The 22,169-nt window shown below is 34.2% G+C and overlaps 3 protein-coding genes across 3 annotated transcripts; all 3 read right to left on the reverse strand.

The window, feature by feature from the left end:
* Nucleotides 1-462: 462 nt before the first annotated feature.
* LOC105960766 (acetylajmalan esterase 2) lies at nt 463-4,507 on the reverse strand. Its single transcript, XM_012984978.2, has 5 exons — nt 4,181-4,507; nt 2,595-2,801; nt 1,780-1,928; nt 1,368-1,641; nt 463-824 (listed from the first exon to the last, which is right to left on the reverse strand). Exons 1-5 carry the CDS (start codon nt 4,446-4,448, stop codon nt 607-609), a joined length of 1,116 nt encoding a protein of 371 aa, XP_012840432.2. The 5' UTR covers nt 4,449-4,507; the 3' UTR covers nt 463-606.
* Nucleotides 4,508-8,007: 3,500 nt separating this feature from the next.
* LOC105960779 (Tetratricopeptide repeat (TPR)-like superfamily protein) lies at nt 8,008-10,785 on the reverse strand. Its single transcript, XM_012984990.2, has one exon. The coding sequence runs from the start codon at nt 10,755-10,757 to the stop codon at nt 8,814-8,816; it is 1,944 nt and encodes a 647-aa protein (XP_012840444.2). The 5' UTR covers nt 10,758-10,785; the 3' UTR covers nt 8,008-8,813.
* A 2,149-nt stretch (nt 10,786-12,934) lies between these two features.
* On the reverse strand, nt 12,935-20,664 carry LOC105960789 (glycoside hydrolase family 2 protein). The gene is made up of 11 exons (XM_012984998.2): nt 20,274-20,664; nt 19,859-19,997; nt 19,495-19,722; nt 18,402-18,460; nt 17,653-17,701; nt 17,017-17,247; nt 16,464-16,633; nt 16,180-16,384; nt 15,137-15,808; nt 14,816-15,043; nt 12,935-13,787 (listed from the first exon to the last, which is right to left on the reverse strand). Exons 1-11 carry the CDS (start codon nt 20,420-20,422, stop codon nt 13,062-13,064), a joined length of 2,856 nt encoding a protein of 951 aa, XP_012840452.2. The 5' UTR covers nt 20,423-20,664; the 3' UTR covers nt 12,935-13,061.
* Between the last annotated feature and the right edge of the window lie 1,505 nt (nt 20,665-22,169).

Consider the following 22,169-nt stretch of genomic DNA (forward strand, 5'->3'; position numbering starts at 1 on the left):
ACCTCCGGGGTGATAGGGCTCCGCTGCTGAATACAAATTTCCCCTCTTTTCGATGTGGGATGCATAAGTATTATGAATTAGGACTTCAGTGCATTGCTAATATGTGAAGAGTCAATGGAATAATTTGTGAAGAGTCGAGGGTTAAATTGTAAATGGAGGAATAGTCATTCATGGTAATTCCAACCAAACATAATTTTTAATTTATCCATAATTCGTAGTCCTTTTACACTAAATGATTTTATGATACTAAATAATGGTGAACGATACAACAATCTACGATCCACGCTATTGTAGCAATCCCATATCACGAACCAAAAGAGCACATATTGTATAATTCGCCTTACATCCAATAAAAACGAAATTAGATAATAAATAAGTTCCGATTATTTAATTAATCACAACTAAAAGAGATATATATGAGAGCTAACTTTGACTTTGTAACGCCTTTTATTGGGTGATGAATTTTATTGGTAATTTATTCTAACTTGAAAATAAGGCCATAAGGGCGTTTTACAACAACACTATCAACCTTGTTGCAGTCACTCACTTGACATTGAAAATTAAAAGATGAAATTGAAATTAATTAGGGCTTGCAGTTGTAATTAATTAGGGCTTGCAATTGAGGTTGGGTAAAATATCTGCAAAGAGTGACTGAGCAATATTTGCATAAGCCTCTTCAGTTAAATTGATCCCATCCCAACTTACGTAGCTACTTGGCTGAGCGCACGCATGAACTCCACGTGCCCCGCATGTTTGGTTCGATTCGTAATTATATTCGCCTCCAATCCCACAACATGCTTTTCGCAAATTATTTACATCAAACTCTGCACAACATTACATAATTACAAAATTATGGTCAAAGAATAACTTTTAGGGCATGAAAATAAGGAGGAAAAAAAAACGTGTAGGTTGAATGTTAACACATTCAACGCAGTTTTTGCAAAAACTTATTTAAAAGCAGAAGTTAGTGATTATGGGTTAAGTTGGTTTTAAGTGGTTATTTCTAAAAGTTGGGGTTGTTTGCAAATACGCTGAAAAATCAACTTTATTTGAAAAGGCAGGAATCAATGGTGTTTTTCAAATTACAACTTATTTTAAGAAAAGTACATGCAAAATATGATTTTGCAGACACCTAAAAATAGATTATGAGAAAAAAAAAGTTCACAATCTATTTCTAAAAGTTTTTTGCAACGATAGATGCACACAATTAAAAAATATATCAAATAGACTTTACTTTTGGAAGGAAGATTATATTTTGACAAAATTACCCTTAAATTTGTAGAACGGTGCATAATTGTAATATATTTTCCTTTTTACTAAAACGCCACATAAAAAGAAAAACATAAAGAAAGAAAGAACGAACTTACTTAGGTGCAACGCGTTGCGCAAAATGGCGATGTAAGCGTTGTAATAATCGCCGTACAAAATCGTGACATTGGGATTTTGTTTCTTCACTTCTTGAATGGCTTTTTGCAATTCAGAGTTATGGTATTGTGACAAATTATTTAGATAGTTCAAACATTGGAATTTGTCATATGATTTGGAATCCTTGGTTTCAAACCTAGTGAGGAGAGCCGGTAGACAACCAAGTGGCAAAATACCCGGAACAACTATCCGAACCGCCCCGAATTCAATCACCCTCTACATTATCACGAATAAAAGTCAATATACAAGTTTAATCGAAACCCGAAACCCTGAAAATCCAAAAACCCAAAACCGAAAATCCGAAGATCTGATAAATTAATTAACTAAAAAAAACAGTGACAATAAATAACTTACATTAATAGCCTTCTGAATTGCATAAACAACATCTGAGACAAGATTTGTTGTATCTTGGATTGATTTGCCTTGCAATAATGCATAGCTATAGTCGTTCATGCCAATCTCACCCACCATGAAGAGTGAGTTTTTAAGCAATTGTATGCAATCTAATAGGAAAAAAATAAATTAATAAAGATTAAATGAATAAAACATATATATTATATTGATGTAGAGTGTTTTTTTTAGCAATATTTAAATCATGTTACAAACTGAGGAAGTACAAATGAGGGCAAGATTCGAACCCTAGACCTCTAATCATACATTATGTGTAACTTTAAAATAACATTTTCATTAATTTACTTTTTTTCAAATATTGACCTTACTCGTATATTGTTTCAAATACTAATTCTCAAAATTAAGGAAGTAACCAATGAAAAAAATAATGAGAAATATTAAATTATTATATTTCTTTTTGGGTAGTGCGCGCATATTAAAAAAGTTGATATATGCATAGATTAGACCAAAAATAAGATAGTAATACTAAAATACTCTTATCATTAATTATTTTTTAATTAACTAATTAAGAGTGATAAGGGGCAAAATTGATAAAAATGCAATTAATGTTTTATTGAAACTCTAAACTGACAAATAATATGGATAAAAAAAACACCAAAAAAAGACAAATAATACGGGACCGATGGAGTAATTTATAAAATCCATGTATATATTTATTAACTTTCTCTGTACGTATATCAAAAAAATAAATAATAATTAATTTAAAAACAAAGAGAGTACGAAAACATAACAAATTTACTGAAGTTAATTAGTGTTACCTGTGAGGCAAATAGAGTTGAAGTGAGTAAACATGAGATCGAGTTGTAGATCAAGAGAAGTTGTAGTAATTGGAGATGAAATATTTTTGGATTGTAAAAATTGTGTTGGTAGAGCAGTTGCTCCTGCAGTTGCAAAGTTATCTCCATTCTTGAATTCTGCTTCTCTGTTCTTGTATGGGTTGATGAACGCTAGACCGGATGCCGCGGCTGCAAATTTATTTAAATAAAAACAAATTCCAACATTTAATTTCTTATTAATAAAAAAATAAAAAATTAGGCTTATAATAAATTAAATTGACAAATTGGTGCATATATTAAATTCTAAAATTCAATAATTCCCCAAAATTGATGATTGTGTTTTGTGGAAAGTGTTTAAATTGCAAATATAAAACAAAATGTTACTCTTTTTTTTTTTTTTTCTTTTTGCAGATAAAATTAGTATCACGCTCATTCCATTTCTCTATCCTTTTTTAATGGGAAATGATAAATACAGGATGAATTTTAGTAAACACATGTCATTTTTTAATTTCATTTTTAATCCCACTTCACACATTTGTCATCTCTTTAACTTTATTATTCTAAATAAAATTCATATATTTCATTTTTATTTCATTTAAATTAATTCTTTTAACTTTTAGAATTAAATTGGGGGAATTATATAAACTCGAAATTTGTCCATATATTTATCATGAAATTCAAAAAATAAAAATTAAAAAATAGAGGTTTCTACTTCAAGTAAAAAGGTTTTGGGCAATTTTTGTAGATTAAAAACACAAGAAAGGGTAACAACATGCGAGTTAGAAAAACTTCACAAATCCAGAAAAAACAAGTGTATGCGGTAGACAGTAATTTGAATTATGTTCAAAATTTGAAAAGCTCATGTTTTAATGATCATAATACGATATTGTTGCAAAATAAAGGTTTCAACGAAAAAGATGGAGTTAGTGTTAGGTTTTAATTTACTAAATGAAATGTCCTACATTTACTAAAAGCTGTCCTGCATTTATCAACACCCTACATGTAACATGATTTAAATTTAGAAAAAAGAAAGAAAATGTTAGATCACACTAAAATCGCCTTGATTTTAGGTGCAGGAAGCCATTATTTGCCAAAAGTTACCCTACGTGACTTATTTATCTTTCATTTCTCACTTTATTAATTCTGAATTGGACCGAAAGTGAAACTGAAATCGAATTGAATTGAACTAAAGAATAAGCTTCCCTTTAAAAATGGAAATTTCTTTTCGTCTTGTATTTAATTATTTTACAATATAAAAATTAAGTTTTGGGTTTTGGGTTTTAGGTTTCGGTTTTTCAACTTTCGGTTTTTTGGGTTTTTGCGTTTCGGGTATCAGGTTTTTCGGGTTTTGGGTTTCAAATTTCGGGTTTGGGGTTAAGTTTCAGCGAAATCATGATATGTAAAGTTGGACAAAAAAATTGTTAACACTAATACCGTGGAACCACACACGCAAACGCGTGCGCACGCAAATACACACACACACACACACACACTTATATATATATATATATATATATATATATATATTGCTAAAACGTCGCTTAAAATAAAACGGAAAAACAAATTACCGAGATAATCGATGACAAGTCTTCCATTAGAGCACCGGCCAGTGGGTTTATTGAAGAAGGTTTCACCATAAGGAAGCTTTGCATATGCACTCTCACCTCCACTTGTGCTCTCCCTTATATAATTTCCAGTGTCCGATAAAGAATCTCCCAACTGATAAATCATATCTATATAACATTTCTTCAAATCCACTGCCATGCAGTACTTCTCGTAATGCACAATGTACAACAACGCAACACATGCAACACCAATAAAATTGAACCTCCCCATTTTTTCCCCTTTTTAAAATTTGAATAAAATATTAAATAAAAATAAAAATTGTGTTGAGTGAATAATCCTTGTTCAAGGGGTGGGTTTAAATAACAGGGTTAACTCCATAAATCAAGCAGAGATTACATTTAATTTAAAAAAAAAAATTAGAATTGACCAATTTTCTTAATTATATTTATTTTTCTTAATCTTATAATCTTACAAGATTTGGATTTGGCCTTATTTCATTCCATGTTCACTCAATCTTGTATTAATTAGATAATTGTCACCTTCCATAACTACTTATTTAATAAGACAATCATCACAATATATGTATGTAATTACGTATAAATGTATGATGTATTTCAATAATCTTCTACTTTCATGGAATTACTATTGATATTCTTCTTTTTTAAGCCTAATTTCCATTACCATTTATTTTATTGTGACCTATATAGCATGCGTCGGAAATTCGAAAATACATGCCGGACACATTATGGGCATTTTGCAATTTATAAAAAGTTAGATACATGTTTGAATAACAATTGTTCAAATATTTTTATTGCTCCGCAAATTATTTACATGATTTAATGAACAGTTGCAAATTGATAGTTGATAATAAAATTTATTTTGAATATGTTTGTATAAAAATAATTTATATATAAATAAAAACTTATATATGTTTATATAGAATATTTATAAATATACCTCTATAATTTTTATTTTTACACGTTTCCCCAAGGTTTCCATACCCCCAGTTTCGGAACATGCCATTTTCCCATATCCATTTCTCCGTCTCCCTGTATCACCGTTTCCGTGTCTATGCTACGTAGATTGTAACTCGTGGTGATGTCCTTTTTCAAACATAAGTCAACAACTTATAATATTTATAAATTAAAATTTAATAGTGTATTTCTCTTCATAGTTGAAAAAATTGAAATTTTAATCCCATAAAATCGTAAATGAAAAGTGTATGAAAAATAAAACTAAGTTATTCCAATTATGAGGTAAAATTTGAATATTTGAGTAAAAATGAAAAACAGAATACACATTAGAGTAATTGTTGCTCCGCCAAACATTAAAAAAAAGAAAAAAAAAATAAACATCTCTAGATTTATGTAATTACAGTGTATTATTACACTAAATCATATTAATCTATCTATATATAATTTAAAAAGAGGATCTATGTCCTATATGAATGCCATGTGGTAAATGTCTATGTCATTCATCAAAATTGCTTAGTTGAAGTTCAATTCATGAGGTGGATTCTTCAGAGTTGTCAATTTTATTTTGGTATGTATTTAAGTTATTTCCTATTTAACATTTATACACTCATTTAAACAATTACCACACATATATATATTATTTTCAAAGTTAATATTTTATAAATTCGAAATAAAAAAAATCTTATTTATATTTTCAGTATTTCAAAATACATTTATTGGAAAAATTCATGATACTCAATTTTTTTACGAATATTCAAATAATTTTCAGAAAAAAATATTTTTTTTAATATTAAAATATTAAAATAAAGGAATACAATTGTTTTTTTTTTTTTTTTTTTGAATTTTCAATATTTTGAAATATTCGAAGATCCATTCCATTAAAAATAATTATAAAATAAATGTTTTATTTTTTAATTGTACTATTTAATAAATATACAATATTTTGAAATTTTAAACTTTAACAATTTCTATTATACCGTAGTCCGTATTTCAAATTATAAATATGGTATATTTCAAATTATAAATAAGGTATAACACATGAAACACCAATAAAATTGAACTTCACCATTTTTTTGTTTCCCTTTTTTAATTTTGAATAAATATTAAAATAAAATAGAAATTGTGCTCAATGAATAATCCTTGTTCAAGGGGTGGGTTTAAATAACAGGTGATCTGGGTTATTTTGCCCACGCCCAAATATAAGAACCCAAAGCCCATCATGTACTCCTTTTTCTCTCTCTAGGGTCAGTTCATTATCCCATCCCACTCTCCCTCTTTCTTTTTGGGGCATGCCCGGAACGGACGTTTGTACACGCCTTAAGCGCCCATCTTGGGCGTTCCAACATATTTTTGCGGAAAAAAAAAGCCCTACAAATTGATTTGTAGGGCTTTTTAACATGAAATTGGTTCCGTAATCGATATACCCAATGCATATTACACATAAATGAGTCAAAATTACCTCAAAAAATCGAAGCCCAACCCTTCTTCAAGCTTGATTTCGAATTTTCGATTTTTTTTTTTTGCTATTTGCAGTTTGGGGGGGTTTTGGGTTTTTTTGGAAGGTTTTGGGGTTTTAGAGAGGTAAAGTATTTTTTGTTATGAACCGTAAATTGCAATTTTCAAACCGTAAAAAACATTTCATATTATATTTAATACTCGGTTATTAACGACATTGCTTAAAAACTATTAGGGATTGCGATGGGGCGGGTATTGCATTTCCCGCCCCCCCCCCCCCCCCCCCCCCCCCACCCGTTAAGAAACATGCTCAACACACACCCATCTCGTCCCACAACAGGCATAAATTTTACCAACCCGCACTTGCCCCATAGAAAACCTGCAGGTAACCGCATCGCCAAAAAACCCGTGAAAGCCGAAAAATAAAAGTTTAAAAAAAAGAAAGAAAGAAAATTAGATATTGAATAACCTACAGTACAGACTACAGTGTAGTAGAGATTATAGAAGATAAAAAACAACAATTTTAAATCCAAATACCAAATTTATTAGACACTGATACTATATATATATATATATATATATATATATATATATATATATATATATATATATATATATATATATATATATATATATATATATATATATATATATATATATATATATATATATATATATATATATATATATATATATATATATTTATCTGTTTATTATATGCGGGGTAGGTCTATGGGGCGGGTATACACAAATCCGCACCCGCCTCAAACCAGTTTTCGGGGGAAAAATAAAACCGGTACCCGCTCCATTTATTTGCGGGGGACATTACCCGGAAATTTTGGGCAAGAACCCGCGGGTCGGATAAAAATTGCCATCCCTAAAAATCATTTTTAAGGGGCGGGTCGGATAAAAATTACCATCCCTAAAAATCATTTTTAAGGGGTTTTAAGAGAAGGTCCTTCACCAAGCATATTACTCTAGGTTCATTTTTTTTTTCTTCGCTCGTTTGTCATTAAGCTCAGTCGTTCAACATGTATTATATAACCCCAAACTCTTAAACACAATTCCCAATTGAAAACTCTAATTTAACTTCAATTTCATCAATTTTTGATTTTTTTTTCTTTTTGCTGTCGGAGACCGACGATCAACGCCGGTCTCTCAAGTGTTGATTTTTGTTTTTTGATTTTTTTTTCGTGCCGGCTCATCGAGCTCACGAGTCGGCTCATCTCGGCTCATCTCATTTACCGCCCCTAGTTAAGAGGCGTTTCTCGTTGCTACCTTTGTTGGCTAGATTATTTTCAAACTTTATATCTTGTTGGATTTTGAGTTTTATAAATTTGAGTTTGGATACTTTGTGCACATAAGTGGAAAAAAGTGACTTGAAAGATCATAAACGGATGTTAAAAATCTACCCAATGTATTTCACTCGGTATAGCATAGTATAAACCTAAGTGTATTATAGTATTTGTATACAAGGGTATTTTTAACAAGATGCCTATGGTCTTTGAAGAGTAATTTATGGTGCTGTAAATAGCAGTTCCCTTTCAAGAGTATTTACATCAAAAGAAGATCTGCAGTTAATTTCCAGCAAGCAAAAACCAAGGAGGCAAAGGGTAATAATGGAAAGGAAAAAAAAGTGCAACCGAGACTACACAAAGATATAAATACACCAGTAATCAACTCTCCTCCTCCCATACGGAATACGAACAACAAGCATCACAATACCTTAACACAAAAGTCATCGAGATCCAATGCCCTTGGATGTAAATACGTGTTCCATCCAGATGTTCGTTCGGGCCCTCCCCAAATTTGTGCAAGTCTTTTTTCGTAAAATTCTATCAGGAGGTCTAACTTTCGAAATAAGGATTTGAGTTGCAGATCGTCTTTCAAAGCTGTATCAACATTATTACCTGCGGCAAACTGCTCATTACTACCACACTTTCGTTACAATCCATTCATCCATATGACCGTATCTAATTACCGCCACAGACACTAGCGGAGCCAAGATTTTAAGTTTGCAGGGGCCAAATACATTAAAAAATTTATGAGAGGGGGGCGATAATGCTACTTATACACGATTTTTTTTAGATCCTTACATAAAAATATAGGGATTCGAGAACTGTAGGGGGGTCATGGCCCCCTCTGGCCCTCTGTTGGCTCCGTCCGCCACTGGCCACAGACATTATTATGTAGCCTCAAAAGCAAATCAAATGTCCGCAACATAGCCTTCATCTCTCATATGTCCAAACAGCTCTATCAGTACACCATAAATATCGCCACCTCGCGCATGCGTTTCATCGGCAACAACAAAACTATGAATCTGTTTCTCAATCTCAATCCAACTTATTCCCGTCTCTTTCGCGATTCCGTTCTCCTTCATTTTCTTGATTGTTTTCGCCCGCTCTTTCCACCTCCCTTTAGAAGAGTAAATATTTGCCATCGAAACAAACGGCACTGGACTATCAGGTGCACACTGAGCTAACCGGTCAGCCGCATACCGTCCCGTTTCAATATCACCATAAATACTACAAGCACCGAGTAACGACTGCCAGACGAGTACATCGGGCTTCACCGGTAGTACCTCGATAAAATCATTTGCTTCTTTCACAAGCCCTGCTCGACCAAGCATGTCTACTATACATGCATAGTGCTCCATCCTCGGTACCATTCCGTACGATTTCTTCATACATTCTAGAAACTCCATACCCTTGTGCGGTAACCCTACGTGGCTACAAGCATGAAGCAAAGATAGAAACGTAACATCCGTGGGCCCCACACCATTCAACTTCATTTCTTCGTAGAATTCTAGTGCTTTCGACCCATCTCCATTACGGGCAAAAGCTGCAATCATTGAATTCCAAGAAACGTGATTTTTCCGAGGCATCTGATTAAAGAGTTTAACAGATTGTTCCAACTCGCCACATTTAGAGTACACGTTGATTAATCCGTTGCTGACAAAGACATTAGACGCAAAGCCTTTCTTGATAACAAAAGAATGAATTTGTACACCGAGTCCCTGCGAAGTAGTATCGAAGGGGAATACACCAAGAACGGCAGATATCATGTTCGGGTCGACATTGTTTCCCGCCTTTACCATCTTCACGAACAACTGTACAGCCTCTTCTTCGAATCCATTTTGCGCTAAACCCATGAGAATGACAGTTACGGAAACCTCATCGAACACCTTGGCGTACTCGAATATCTGCCAAGCATCCTCCACACTACCGCATTTTGAATACATATCCATCAGCGCACTTTCGATGCATAAATCTGATTGAATCCCTGACTTGCAAACAAGACCATGAATTTGAGCACCCTCTTTGAGTGCTTGAATTCCCGAGCATGCTGAGAGTGCACTCAAATAAGTCAAACAATTGGGAGCCACCATACTGCCTCCGTGCATTTCGACAAAAAGATTCAAGCTTTCACCGTAAAACTCGTTTTGCGCTAGACCCGAAATTGCAGCCGTCCAAGAAACGACATTCCTATCCGCCATCTCGTGAAAAACACGCATACCCGATCCGAAAGACTGACATCTAAAATATGATGTCGTCAAGGCATTCCCAACTGTCACTTCGTCGGCATAACCACTTAAAACCGCCAATCCATGCATCATCTTCACAATTTCAAGCGACTCAATTCCACCACAAGCCGACAGCATCGAAGTTAAGCTCGCTTGATCAAAACTACAGATACCGGAACTCAACATCGATTTGAAGTACCCGAACCCCAGTTGCAAGTTCCCGCGTTTCAAGAAACCCGAAATGAGTGAGTTCCATGAGACGGTATCCTTCAGGGGCAAATCGTCGAACAGCTTAACTGCATCGTGCAGCTCGCCGCTCTTACAGTACATATTGAGCAAACAGTTGTAAATTAGATTAGCGCTTCGATGACTAAGTGAGTAACCAAGAAATACTAGAGGTGGGCTCTTGATAATAGAGGCGTGGAGACAAGAACGCGAACGAAAATTGCTTTCTTTCGCACAAGAAGTGAGAAGGAGGACTAGGTTTGATTCTGTGGTGGGACTGAAATTCGTGTCGGAGAATTGTGGAGAAAAGGAGAGCGGCAGAGTTGAGGAGAAACGCCATGAATGAAGAAGCCGAGATCGTAGAGTAGTAGGAGAGAGGAGTTTTTGGAAGACTGCAGTCATCCATCAAAATTTAGCAGAGAGCAAATTTCAAATTAGAAGGTTTTGGTTTACATATATATGTATGGAAAATTACACTTTTAGGTCCCTGAAGTTGACCTCGATTACGCATTTGGCCCCCTTAGTCACATAAAAATAAAATTAGTCCCTCATGTTTGATCTATTTACCACTTTTGGTCCTTTATGTCAATTTGAACAATTTTGATGAGATTATTTCCCTAAATTTCAACTGTACTGTTTGGTACATATTTAATATATAACACATAATTTTAAGGGTAAAATTCATTTTGCACTCATATACTAAACGAAATGTACCATTTACTCCCAAGTATAGAAAACATCAAACACCCCATGCCGTCAGCCTTTTTCCTGATTTTCGTTAGTTAAACCCTTTGACCGACTATTGCAAAAATGTTGGATTTTTTTTTCCGATGAAAATACCCCCAAAAAAATTCTATATATAGGTTGCTTAGTTTTGACAAACGTTCACCATATTTTTGACTTTTTTCAGTCATTTTTTTTTCACTTTATTCGGTCATTTGTTTTAATACTATTTTCAGCCATTTTTCTTATAAAAAAATTGAAAAGTCGAATAAATAAGAATGAAGCTTTGCAGATTATGAATGTAAAAAACCCACAAAAAAGAAAACTAAAAGCCGTGAAATCTAAAAGAAACCCTAACATTGGAATAAAACTATATGAAAGAATTGCAAATGAAAAACAATAATTTTATTTGGAACAGTAATATTACTGTTTGGGACAATAATATTAGTAAAATTATTATTCGGGACAGTAATATTAGTAAAATTATTATTTGGGGCAGTAATAGTAGTAATATTACTGTTTTGGCATTCAATTTACAATAATTTTGTTGTTAACATAGTAATTTGAAGAGAAAAAAAAGTTTCAAAAAAGAAAAAAAGAAAAAAATTCAACGCCGGAATCTAGTCGAGAAAAAAATTTAGAAAAAAAATTATTTTCTAAGAAAAAAATATTTTTTTAAAATTATGAAAATAAGGTTAATGTGATATATTTGTTGAAATCCGCAATGTGCAATATTGATGAAATTAGAGTCTAATGGATGGAATTGATGAAAATTGTATTATGAGGGGTATTTTAGACAAAAGACATAGAGATGAGTTTATTTGCGAGACTCTTTTTTGTTTGAACCAATGTGCATTTAAGTCCTTTGTCATGGATCTATTTGCCATTTGCCCCGAGACGTGCTATTTTCACCACCAAATTAAATATAATTTCTATTACACCCTTTTGTTCCTTTTTCACACATATTTTGTACAAATTAAAAAATTGTTCACCACCAAACTAATTAGAATATTCACAAAAAAAATTCCACCGTTTTTAACAAGAATCTTCACCACAAAATCTCATCCTCTCCACCTTAAGTGAAAGACACCTTCGTCAGAGAAAAACACCGGAAGGTCACAAGGAGCAAGAATTTACGTTCTTGGAGAAATAAAATAAATAAAAAATGCTTGTGTAGAAATAATTAAAATGAAAACAAATGAGACTTTTGATTTTGTTATTTTCAGTGGTTTAAAATTTGAAAAATGAGTTACATTTCATTGAGCGCAATTTGTCCAGAAACTGATTCGGATTAGACGATTATTATAATCGTATTTTACCATTTGAAATTATTTTGTTGCATTAACACAAGTTACATTTATGAAAGAGGAGGAATAACACATGACAGGATGGTGGATTAGAAATTTTAAAGATGTTTCAGATATTTTAAATAAATTTGGTGGTGAACTGAGACAACTTGGAGGTGGAAATAGTCCCACTTTTTAACCCTATTATAAATACTAGAACTCACTATTCATTTGAGATCAATATTCTATTTTCTTAGCAATTTAAAGAGCTCTCTACTCTACAAAACATATTCCAATTGACTAAATCGTCAGAGGTTAATCGCCGAGCCAAACCCCAACGAGTCACCTAACGTATGCCTCGATTTTGTAGGTTGACGAAGCATTCTACTCTACACAAGGATTATCGCTTGACATTTGGATTGTAACTCTACGTTCACCTTGGACACATCGCAATAAACCCCACTTTCCCGATTTACTTGAGTTTCAAGATTTGTGAGTGTACTTGAGCAGCATCACACGTAGTTGTGACCCCGAAACATAGCCAGAAACATAGATAGACAACAACAAATATTCAAACAAATATTGGGTAAGTGATGAACTATGAGTTTTCAAGCTGCAATACATAATATAGTACAATACATTCATACATACATTGAGTCACCAAAGATTAGTAGATTACAGATAAACTAAAATATTATCAAGCTAATGAAACAACAACTCCACCTTCGTAATTCCAACCATTGATCAAAACACGAGGAGTTACGCCTTCCGGAGCCTCAAAGTTAAGTGTTACAGCCATTACCTCACCAGGAACCAACGAGAAATAGTTGTCAGAATAATGAACCGGCAAAATTCGAGTGTCTTCACCTTTTTTCTCATCTTTTTCCGAAGTATGTACAGAGAAGTGAAGAAAGAAGGCAACACCACTCTGGGCCCCACCTATTTCCGTAACTTTCACTTCACTGCCTTTCTTCGGGAAGTTCTTCAGAATCTTCCGGAACCAGCTTTGTCCCTTTTCTCTATCGACAAAATCCCCGTTGTTACTCGAAGTATTCTGTATGTGCATTTTTACCTCGTAGCTTGACCCTTTGATGAAAGTTAGAGACATAATTTTGAGGGGGATTTTATTCGATTTGTATGGTTCGAGGAGTTTATAATCGCCACCCGGAAGATGTAGCCAATAGAAGTTTCTGGATATTACTTTCTTGTTGTCGTCCGACTTTTTATAGAGTTTGAGAAGAAGGAAATAAACGGGTTTAGCATTGTCGGAATTCGGATACTTAATCTCGGAAGTGGATAATGTGGTTTTGGATGGTATAGTGAGTGTGTCGAAGACTTCATAGTATTGGCATGCTCCTTCTAGATCCCAAACTGAAGCTTCTATAGCTACATCAGATAGTTCTTTCGATGTCGTGTTCACCACCTGCGTGTATATCCCAATTTAATTATTCTCCTTTGATGTTAAAACAATTAAACAAATAACACATCCATCAGAATAAATGATTCTATCATGAAAATGTTCACCGCTTAAAAACACATCCGATGAAAGTAATAAGTTCTTAAGAACATGCTACTAGTTATATGTGGACGGACACTCAGAATAATTAAGCACAAAATTCATTACAAACATTTTAGGCCTAAGGCATACAAATTTTGTGTAGTATTTCTACAACTCATATTTAAGCAGCTAGTCAGGCTTAATATGTACTCCCTCCGTTTCATTTTTAAGTGTCGTTTAAAAGTAGACGCACAACGATTAAGGGAGTTATTAAATAGTCTTGATTTTAGGGGAAGAGTCCTTATTTGACAAAATTTACCCTTCCCCGGTTTTTCATCCTGTCTTTATCACTTCATCAAATCTATCATGGGTAAATTACAACAACCCCTGAAGTATGGTCAAATTACAAAAACCCCCCTTCTGTTTGGGTAGTTACAACCACCCCTCAACTATAAATCTTCTTACACGTCCACCCTTGCGGTTTCAAATTTAGTTCGAATCTTCGAGATTATATGGAAAATTATCACTTTTGTACCCGTTTTATCCCATTCGAACTCTACATTTTAAAGCAAGATGATCATAATATGTGGTTTTTGGCTTGTTCATATCAGACTGTGGTGCATCAGAAACTGTATTTTTACACAAAACGAGTACAAACTAGAGCACATTCCACAAAATCTAGATGATTATGTTGAATCTGATACCATAAGGGTGGGGTGTAAGAAAAAATCATAGTTGAGGGGTAGATGTAATTATCCAAACAAGAAGGGTTTTTTCGTAAATTGATCATACCTCAGGGGTGGTTGTAATTTACCCATCTATCATTACTGCGAGCGTAAAGTTCAGAAAATAAATAAAGAATTCGTTACGCCTTGAAACTCTAAAGTGACACTTAATATGGAAAAAAATTATATTGCTAAAGTGATAATTCTAAGAAAATGGATAAAGTTTACCTCTATGAAATAAGTTGCCAGATTAAGCTGGACATGAATTGGTTCAGCAGCACAACGGCAGCCATAGAACCCCGCTGTTTGGTCGTGAAGATGATCGTAGAACTGACCTCTTAGACCTGTCCACGGGTTTTGCGTTTTCCATATCAATACACCCGTGTATTTGGTCCACATACGCGAGGTCCAACCTTCTAAGAGAGCTCTATATTGGATATAATTAACCAATTGCGCCTGAGAATGTACGTACAGTTTAAGTCGAGACAACAAAAGCAAGAAATCCGAAAGCCGAATATGAACTAAAATGTAATCACAAATCACAAATACCTTAAGACAAAAGTCATCGAGATCTTTCGGTGTTCCGTATAGTAAAATCTGGTCATGAACCAAGCCCGGTTTCGAATACGGAATGTACTTATGGTAAACCCATATGGGATTAGCGACTTCCTCAACATAACCGCTAGCTATTTTTTTGAATAAGGGAATTTGCCACCCCTCGGGTGGCATTGTGGCTCTGATAGTAGCTGCCACAGGCATTCCTACAGAACCAACCTCGGGATTGAAACCATACATGTAAAAATCATCCTTGAAAAAGTTTTCGGGATTTTGAATTTCGTAGGGTCCGTCGGTAAAATCTCCCTGCCCATTTGCAAAGCCATCCCACATAGAACCTTGGACGTAAATACGTGTTCCATCAAGATATTCGCTCGGATCTTTCAAAATTGGGCTAATCTCTTCCTTGGAATTCTTATTACTTTCGAAATTAGTTTCGAAATAGGGATGGAGTTGCAAATCGTTTTTCAAAGCCGTATTAATGTCATCTGGAGGGACTTGCTCATTGCCTCCAACCCACAGAGCAAGACTAGGATGATTTCTTAGCAGCTTAACAGTGTCTCTAGCACATAGCAAGAAAAGGTCGTGGTCCAATGGACCATCGGGATTTGATACCGGAACACCACGCCCATCAACGTCTCCAGTTATCCAGAATTCTTGCCAAACCTACAAAAGTATTTATATAATATCACATACTATTTCGTTTATATTTGACTTTCTCTACAACACTATGACGCTAAAAATTGTAAAGCAAGCCACTGTGTTTAAATATTTACTCGAGTTAATCCTTGGAAACAGCCACCTAATAGATTTACGAAAACTTTAATGCATAGTGAGAGATTGTAAACAAATCAGAACCCACTAAAATTATCCAGAAATAAAAATTAACTTACTTCCCATGGTCTCACTTCTAATGTACAAGTAATTAAAATTCATTTCAAGAATGGTCGAACGGAAGTAGTTTCTATTTAACAAGTATTCCGACATATTGCCAACAATAAAAAATCCAACAGAGAGAGATATAGATAGAAGCTGACCAGAAGACCATATATATCGCAGTAATGATAGAATTCAGGCCTTTCAGCAAGGCCACCACCCCAACAGCGTATCATGTTGAAGTTCATGTCGGCATGGAATTTGATATCGGTTTTATACCGTTTCTTTGAGAGCCGTAGTAATCCATCTGACAGTATCCAATTACCCCCACGGATAAATATTGGCTCTCCATTGACCTTAAATAGCCTGAGAAGCAACAAGTAACGGTCAATTTGGTTTCACAAGCTTTAATTATTATCTGCACCACCATAGAAAATGCTAATACCTTCCACCAGTAGTAGAATCTATGTCACTCTCAATCTTCCGGAACCCAAAATGCTCACTCCACGAATCAGATTCTCCGTGATCTTCCACATCAACTGTTATTTCTACATTGTAAAGATATTGTTTCCCCATTCCATTGGGCCACCAAAGATCGGGTTTATAAAAGAATAACTGCAGTAAAATATAACCAATGATTAAAAAAATCGTACGATGGAACTCATCAATGAGTAACAATTGCCTAGAAGGCTAGAACTTGTCCATATTACACTAACAGGAGCCTTAAGCACCGTGCATATTGCAATTCATGGTTTTCATCGTTTTACTTATAATAATTGCTCTTAAATAGAATCTTTGGAAATAATGTTATTGACTAAAGTTCTCTTTACAATATGCATGTTTAAGCCTGAGAGCTTTTTTAAGTTCCATACTTAAAATAATAGATCCCAATTGCTGGAACATAATCAAATCATAACAAACGAAGAAAGTAAAAAGAACATAGAAGCATTAACAGGATAGAAATTGCGATAAAGAAGAATAAAAAAATAGAAACCAACCTCAGATAAAGTATATTGAACATGAGATCCAGCAGGAATAGAAAGCTTCTGTGTCTGAAGATGCTCTACCAGGATTAGATCTCCTTCAGGTTCAGTTCCCACTTGAATATTCAGAGTACAGTCAGCAACTAAGTTGCTTTTGTTAACCAACTCCACTGTTGTATGAAGGTAGGCTCTCTTGTAGTCGTCAAAGAATGATGAGACTAAGTGAGGATCCACTATCTTCACTGGCTGCATAAAAAACACGGGATTTGAGTATAGAATCGAAAAAAATAAAAGATGATGATTCAAGAGGCAAAAGAAAGGATCAGCAAGTTAAGATCCAGTATCTTCACTGGCAGCATGAAAAATAATAAAATATGGCATCATAAAAATGATAGTAAAAAAATGATCATTCAATAGGCGAAAGGGAGGCTCAGAATATTGATTGATTCCCTATCAGAACTTAAGTCTTACGTCAACCGTATTCGAGAAAGTAAGAAAAAGATTCAACTTTTAAGTCTGCAGCCAAAATATAAAAGATGATTCTTCTCATATTTAGTATAAAACATGTCGAAAAAAATTCATTTGATGATTTTCAGGGAAAATTAGTGCCCAAGTGCGGAAGAATATTATACACTTAAGTGCATAGCTTACCCCAGTAAATGAAAGAGAAACCTCATCCCAGATGCCAGTGTTCCTATCCCTGAAAAATTAAAATGAAGACTTAAAATCTAAATTTTGAATACAAGTATGGAAAGAAGTAATAGAATTTTAATATTAACTTTATATAAATTAACTTTTTTCACTCAATGAAGGATTAACAGGGTCTCAATGATAGCATCTTATTTTTTACAAGCTTTCTACAATAGTAGCCTCCGGTTAGAGAGATAAATTTTAAAGAGCCTGGTGATAAAATGAAACATAATAGCAATTCTTTGTTTATTCATTGCTGGAAGAAAAAAGGCCAGCTTTATCACTTCGTTTTATTGTTTGGTGCTTTTAAAATTTGAGAACAAGATATCTTCAGGTCCTGGGTGAAAATGAAATGTTTCAGACTCAGGACTAGCTGAGTTGAAAGGCTGATTAATTGAATTTAAAGATTGGTTGACATGCAAAAACAAGAAGAAAAAAAACATGTTGGGCTTCGTCATTTCCAAACCTGGGGTAACGTGTGATTTTTTAAAATGCGATTTGTATAAAGGTTCCGAAAAATAGAGCTCAAAAGACTGTTTAGTTTCTGAAATCTTTAAAATATAACCTTTCAGGAGTTGCATAAAAACAAAAGCACGATAAAATGAAAATGAATCAAAACAGGGGTTAAGTTGTGACACCAGGAGGTGTCACTTTTTTTCTTTTCTTTTCTTTTCAGTAGCTATTACGTTCGTGAGAAATCAATAAATCACCTTATAGGAGCCATCCAATCCCAACCCTCAACGTATTGTGCCGCCACATCCTTCCCAATCTAGAATTAACATTAAAGTAAGGTAAATATTCAATTGGAATCGTCCATATGTTGCAGAAAATTTCAATGTGCAAACATCATTGCCAAAAACTAGGATCATAAAGCAATTGATAAGAACAATATAGTCAGGTATACTATAATATTGATTGCAATAGTACCCTAATAGCCATATATATTCGGTTATAGCAACAACTATTTAGACAACTAACTACATGGGAGTATATGATAGATGATAGATGATACAACAAAGACTTATTTTTACATTCAGAGGTGTCAGATATCCATGATCAGTCAACCTACTTGAGTACTTCAGTTTGTTCGTCTAACCAGAATAACTAAAGATCAAGTAAAAAAAAAAAACTATATACTTGCATATTATCTATCCCTCCAACAATGGATAGTATCACCTCACATCCTCTCAAGTACGCTTTCAGTTCATGAATGACTTGACTTAGTAGCGTCTGCTTTGGACCGTATCATTTTCCTTGTACTTACCAAGCTGACTAGTTTAATCAACTAGAACGAGTAAGAACATAGCAATTACATTGATTGTCTATCTTTAACTGCATCACTCAGGCCTAAAAAGTAAGAAATTCGAGCATCAAGACTAGTACTTCCAAAAACGGAAACTAAAAGGGAGACATTAATAAATACCATTAGATTGCACCCATCTAAGATCTGTTAATGTGATGAAAACGGGAAGTTATAATTCTAACTCACAAAGATCTAGCCAATTAAACAGTTACATTAGTTTTGTTTCCATGAGTTGGTCACTAAAAAACTTCCACATAATGAAACATCCAATTTTAATAGAGTTAACAGGTTCTCCACATGAAAACTTCATTTTGGTTTGGATTTTCCAGAGAAAGCATAAAGTTGGCAGGTGCCGACATTTATCAGGTAACATGGTGGCCCAAAGGATACTTAAATTATCCTACAACTTCTCTATCATCACCAAACCACTTTGTATGAGCATGAAATTTCAATAAAATTGTGAAAAAAAAAAGGCCTGAATAAAGAAATCAAAACCATACCTCGTGATCACCACCTTGACCACCTTCAGGAGGAATTGTGCCAGGATGATCAGGAGGGTAAACCAGGACAGCCAGCAGATTTTTGCTACTCGAATTTAAAAACTCGGTGACATCAATTGAATGTCTTCGGAACATTCCCTTTGGCAGCACCTCTTTGTGCCCATTTAAATAAACCTCGGCAGAGTAATTTATAGCACGGAAATTTAGCTCCACATAGCTATTAGCAGACTGAAATTAGTTTAGAAGATCAAATGTCAGAAACGAACCAGAAAGACTCGGTCAAACAACGTGGTAGACCTACTATAAAATGAACAGGCAAATACAAAAATCAAACTAAATTGTTCACGTCAAAAGTACGATATACCAGATTGCATTCGAATGTCGTGAAAAACCAGAAAGTGTAATGTTCCCTTCCGGAGTCAGCTATATCAATAATCGACTCGTTTTCCAACCCGTAGAAGGGATCAGGTACAAGCTTGTTCTTCACAAGGGTAGCCAAAACACTGTTCACCCAAATTAAGTTGAAATTGAAATAAATCATCGCCCAAATTACTCATTTATGTTTGTAAATCAAAACCTTTTCGGCAATTAACTATCAAACAATTCAAATGAAATCAACTACGGGAGTTAATACGAGCTACATTCAAGTTAATTAATCAAAATTAAAGCAACCCTAACTTATAATCAAATCAGAAAACAATATTTACTTAATTACGTTCGTAAATGACATAATTGAAGAATTTTGTTTAATAAATTGAAAAAAGAAAAAGTATATTTACGTTCCAGGTATGAGAGCTTCGATCCACGGCGACTGATCGGAGGAAGGAGGAGTAGTGGTGGTGAGCTCAGCTCCGGTGAGGTCAACCTCCGTGGACCGCGCGGCAAGCCAGCCTTTATCCAGGACTCTCTTACCTATCGCCTCCGCCATGGTAACAAGTGGTTATCAATGGCGCAAAGCAAAAGCTTGAAGAATTTGTTGATTTTGGGGTTTTTGCAGGAAAAATGTAAAGCGGTGGTGGGGTGGGTGGGTCCCACCGTCCACGTCACGCCCAGTCGTCATCGTTAGCGGTACGAACGAGGGCGGATAAATTTTTGTTTCATGTTTTCATAAATTTCATTAGCTGGGTAATGTATCATTACTGTTGGAATTATTTGAATTTATCAGGCTTTGGGGTGCTTGTTCCACGTGGTGGATTTATGGATTTAATTTTTTTTTACTAAAAAAAAAAAAGAAATTGTGGCATCCTTGTTGATTTTGTCATTTTTCATACACATAATTCAAATTAAAAATCCACAATTAAAAATAGAGGCAATTTGGTAAATCTCCTCGGCGCTAATTCTCTTTCAAATCAGGAGAGGTTGATTTTTGGCAATTTACTCTTTTTTTCGGGAAAAATGCTGATTTTTATTGGGTATATATCCCTAAAGTCTGAGGAAGCTTACGTAAAATTTAACTTTGTAGCTAGAACAAGTGCCAAAGGATTGTCATTACACTTAATAAAGAGAAAAATCCAAGAATCAAAAGATGAAGCAATAGTTAAGGTCTCCTCTATATAAGCTCCAAATGAAGAGAAAGAAAGAACACCAACTTTTAACGTGTTGATGACATTTAAGCAATCCCCTCCTAAATGATCGAGTTCCGACCATGTAGCTTAGTTAGTGCAATAGCTTCAAGAGCAGTACGTGCTTCACATTCTACCGCCTTAGGCCGCCCCGGAAATTTACGAACAGCTCACCCACCCACGTACAACATTCTGATTTTGGCAAACCTTTATTCTTCATCATGTCAAATCCATTTAACCCGCTTCACTTCGTCAGTCAGTCCAACCCTGATTCACTCCATCAAATATGCTCCATTCATGCGCTCCGCCTCTGCCGTCGTCGAAGCTCTACACACAGGCACACATACACACACACATAATCACACACGTACATATACACATAGCAACCACACACACATACACATACGATTTTGGTTAGCCCCCTTCCCCTTTGTTGTAACCTAATAATTATGGAAATCAAAAAGGAAAAAATATGAAGAATTGTTTGGTGATGGCGTATGGTAATATACGCACCAGAGATTTAAGTTTTTTTTTCTTCAATTTATTATAACTAAGTTGTGCAAATATGTTTTCTAAATTGTCTAACTTCACATTAAAACTATACGAAATATGTGTTCTTTTTTAATTTTTGCTCATTAATGTAACTCAAGATCTGTACATAAGTTTTATAAGTTGTCTGTGTAAGTTGTGTATGCATTGTGAGATGTAGTCATTCTTGTTTTAATTTGTTGGTCAGTTTATTTTAACTAAGTTGTTGCTTATTTATATAACTAAGTTGTGCAAGTCAACGCGTTGCCGTAATTGTTAATTTTCCTACGCAATCTTGTTAAAGAAAATTCAAAGTTAGCATCAGATCCAGAGCGCAAGGATTTTTAGCACAATGGCAAAATACACCTTTCCTTATAGCTATAGAGAATATTTTTAAGGGACTTCCAGCTAAATTTTCCCTTAAATGTATCCAACAAACTTAGTATCAGCTGTCATCTACCTGATATTAATTCATTTTTTTAATAAAGCCATCTTATCTATTTTTTTAAGATATTTAGTTATGTTGCGAGTTGCATTAGTTTATATATTTTTGCCTATTTTTATAAATATAAATTAATTTCTAAA

The sequence above is a fragment of the Erythranthe guttata genome, chromosome 14 (genome assembly GCF_056151865.1).
Source record: "Erythranthe guttata isolate IM_541 chromosome 14, IM_541, whole genome shotgun sequence".
NCBI lineage: Eukaryota > Viridiplantae > Streptophyta > Magnoliopsida > Lamiales > Phrymaceae > Erythranthe > Erythranthe guttata.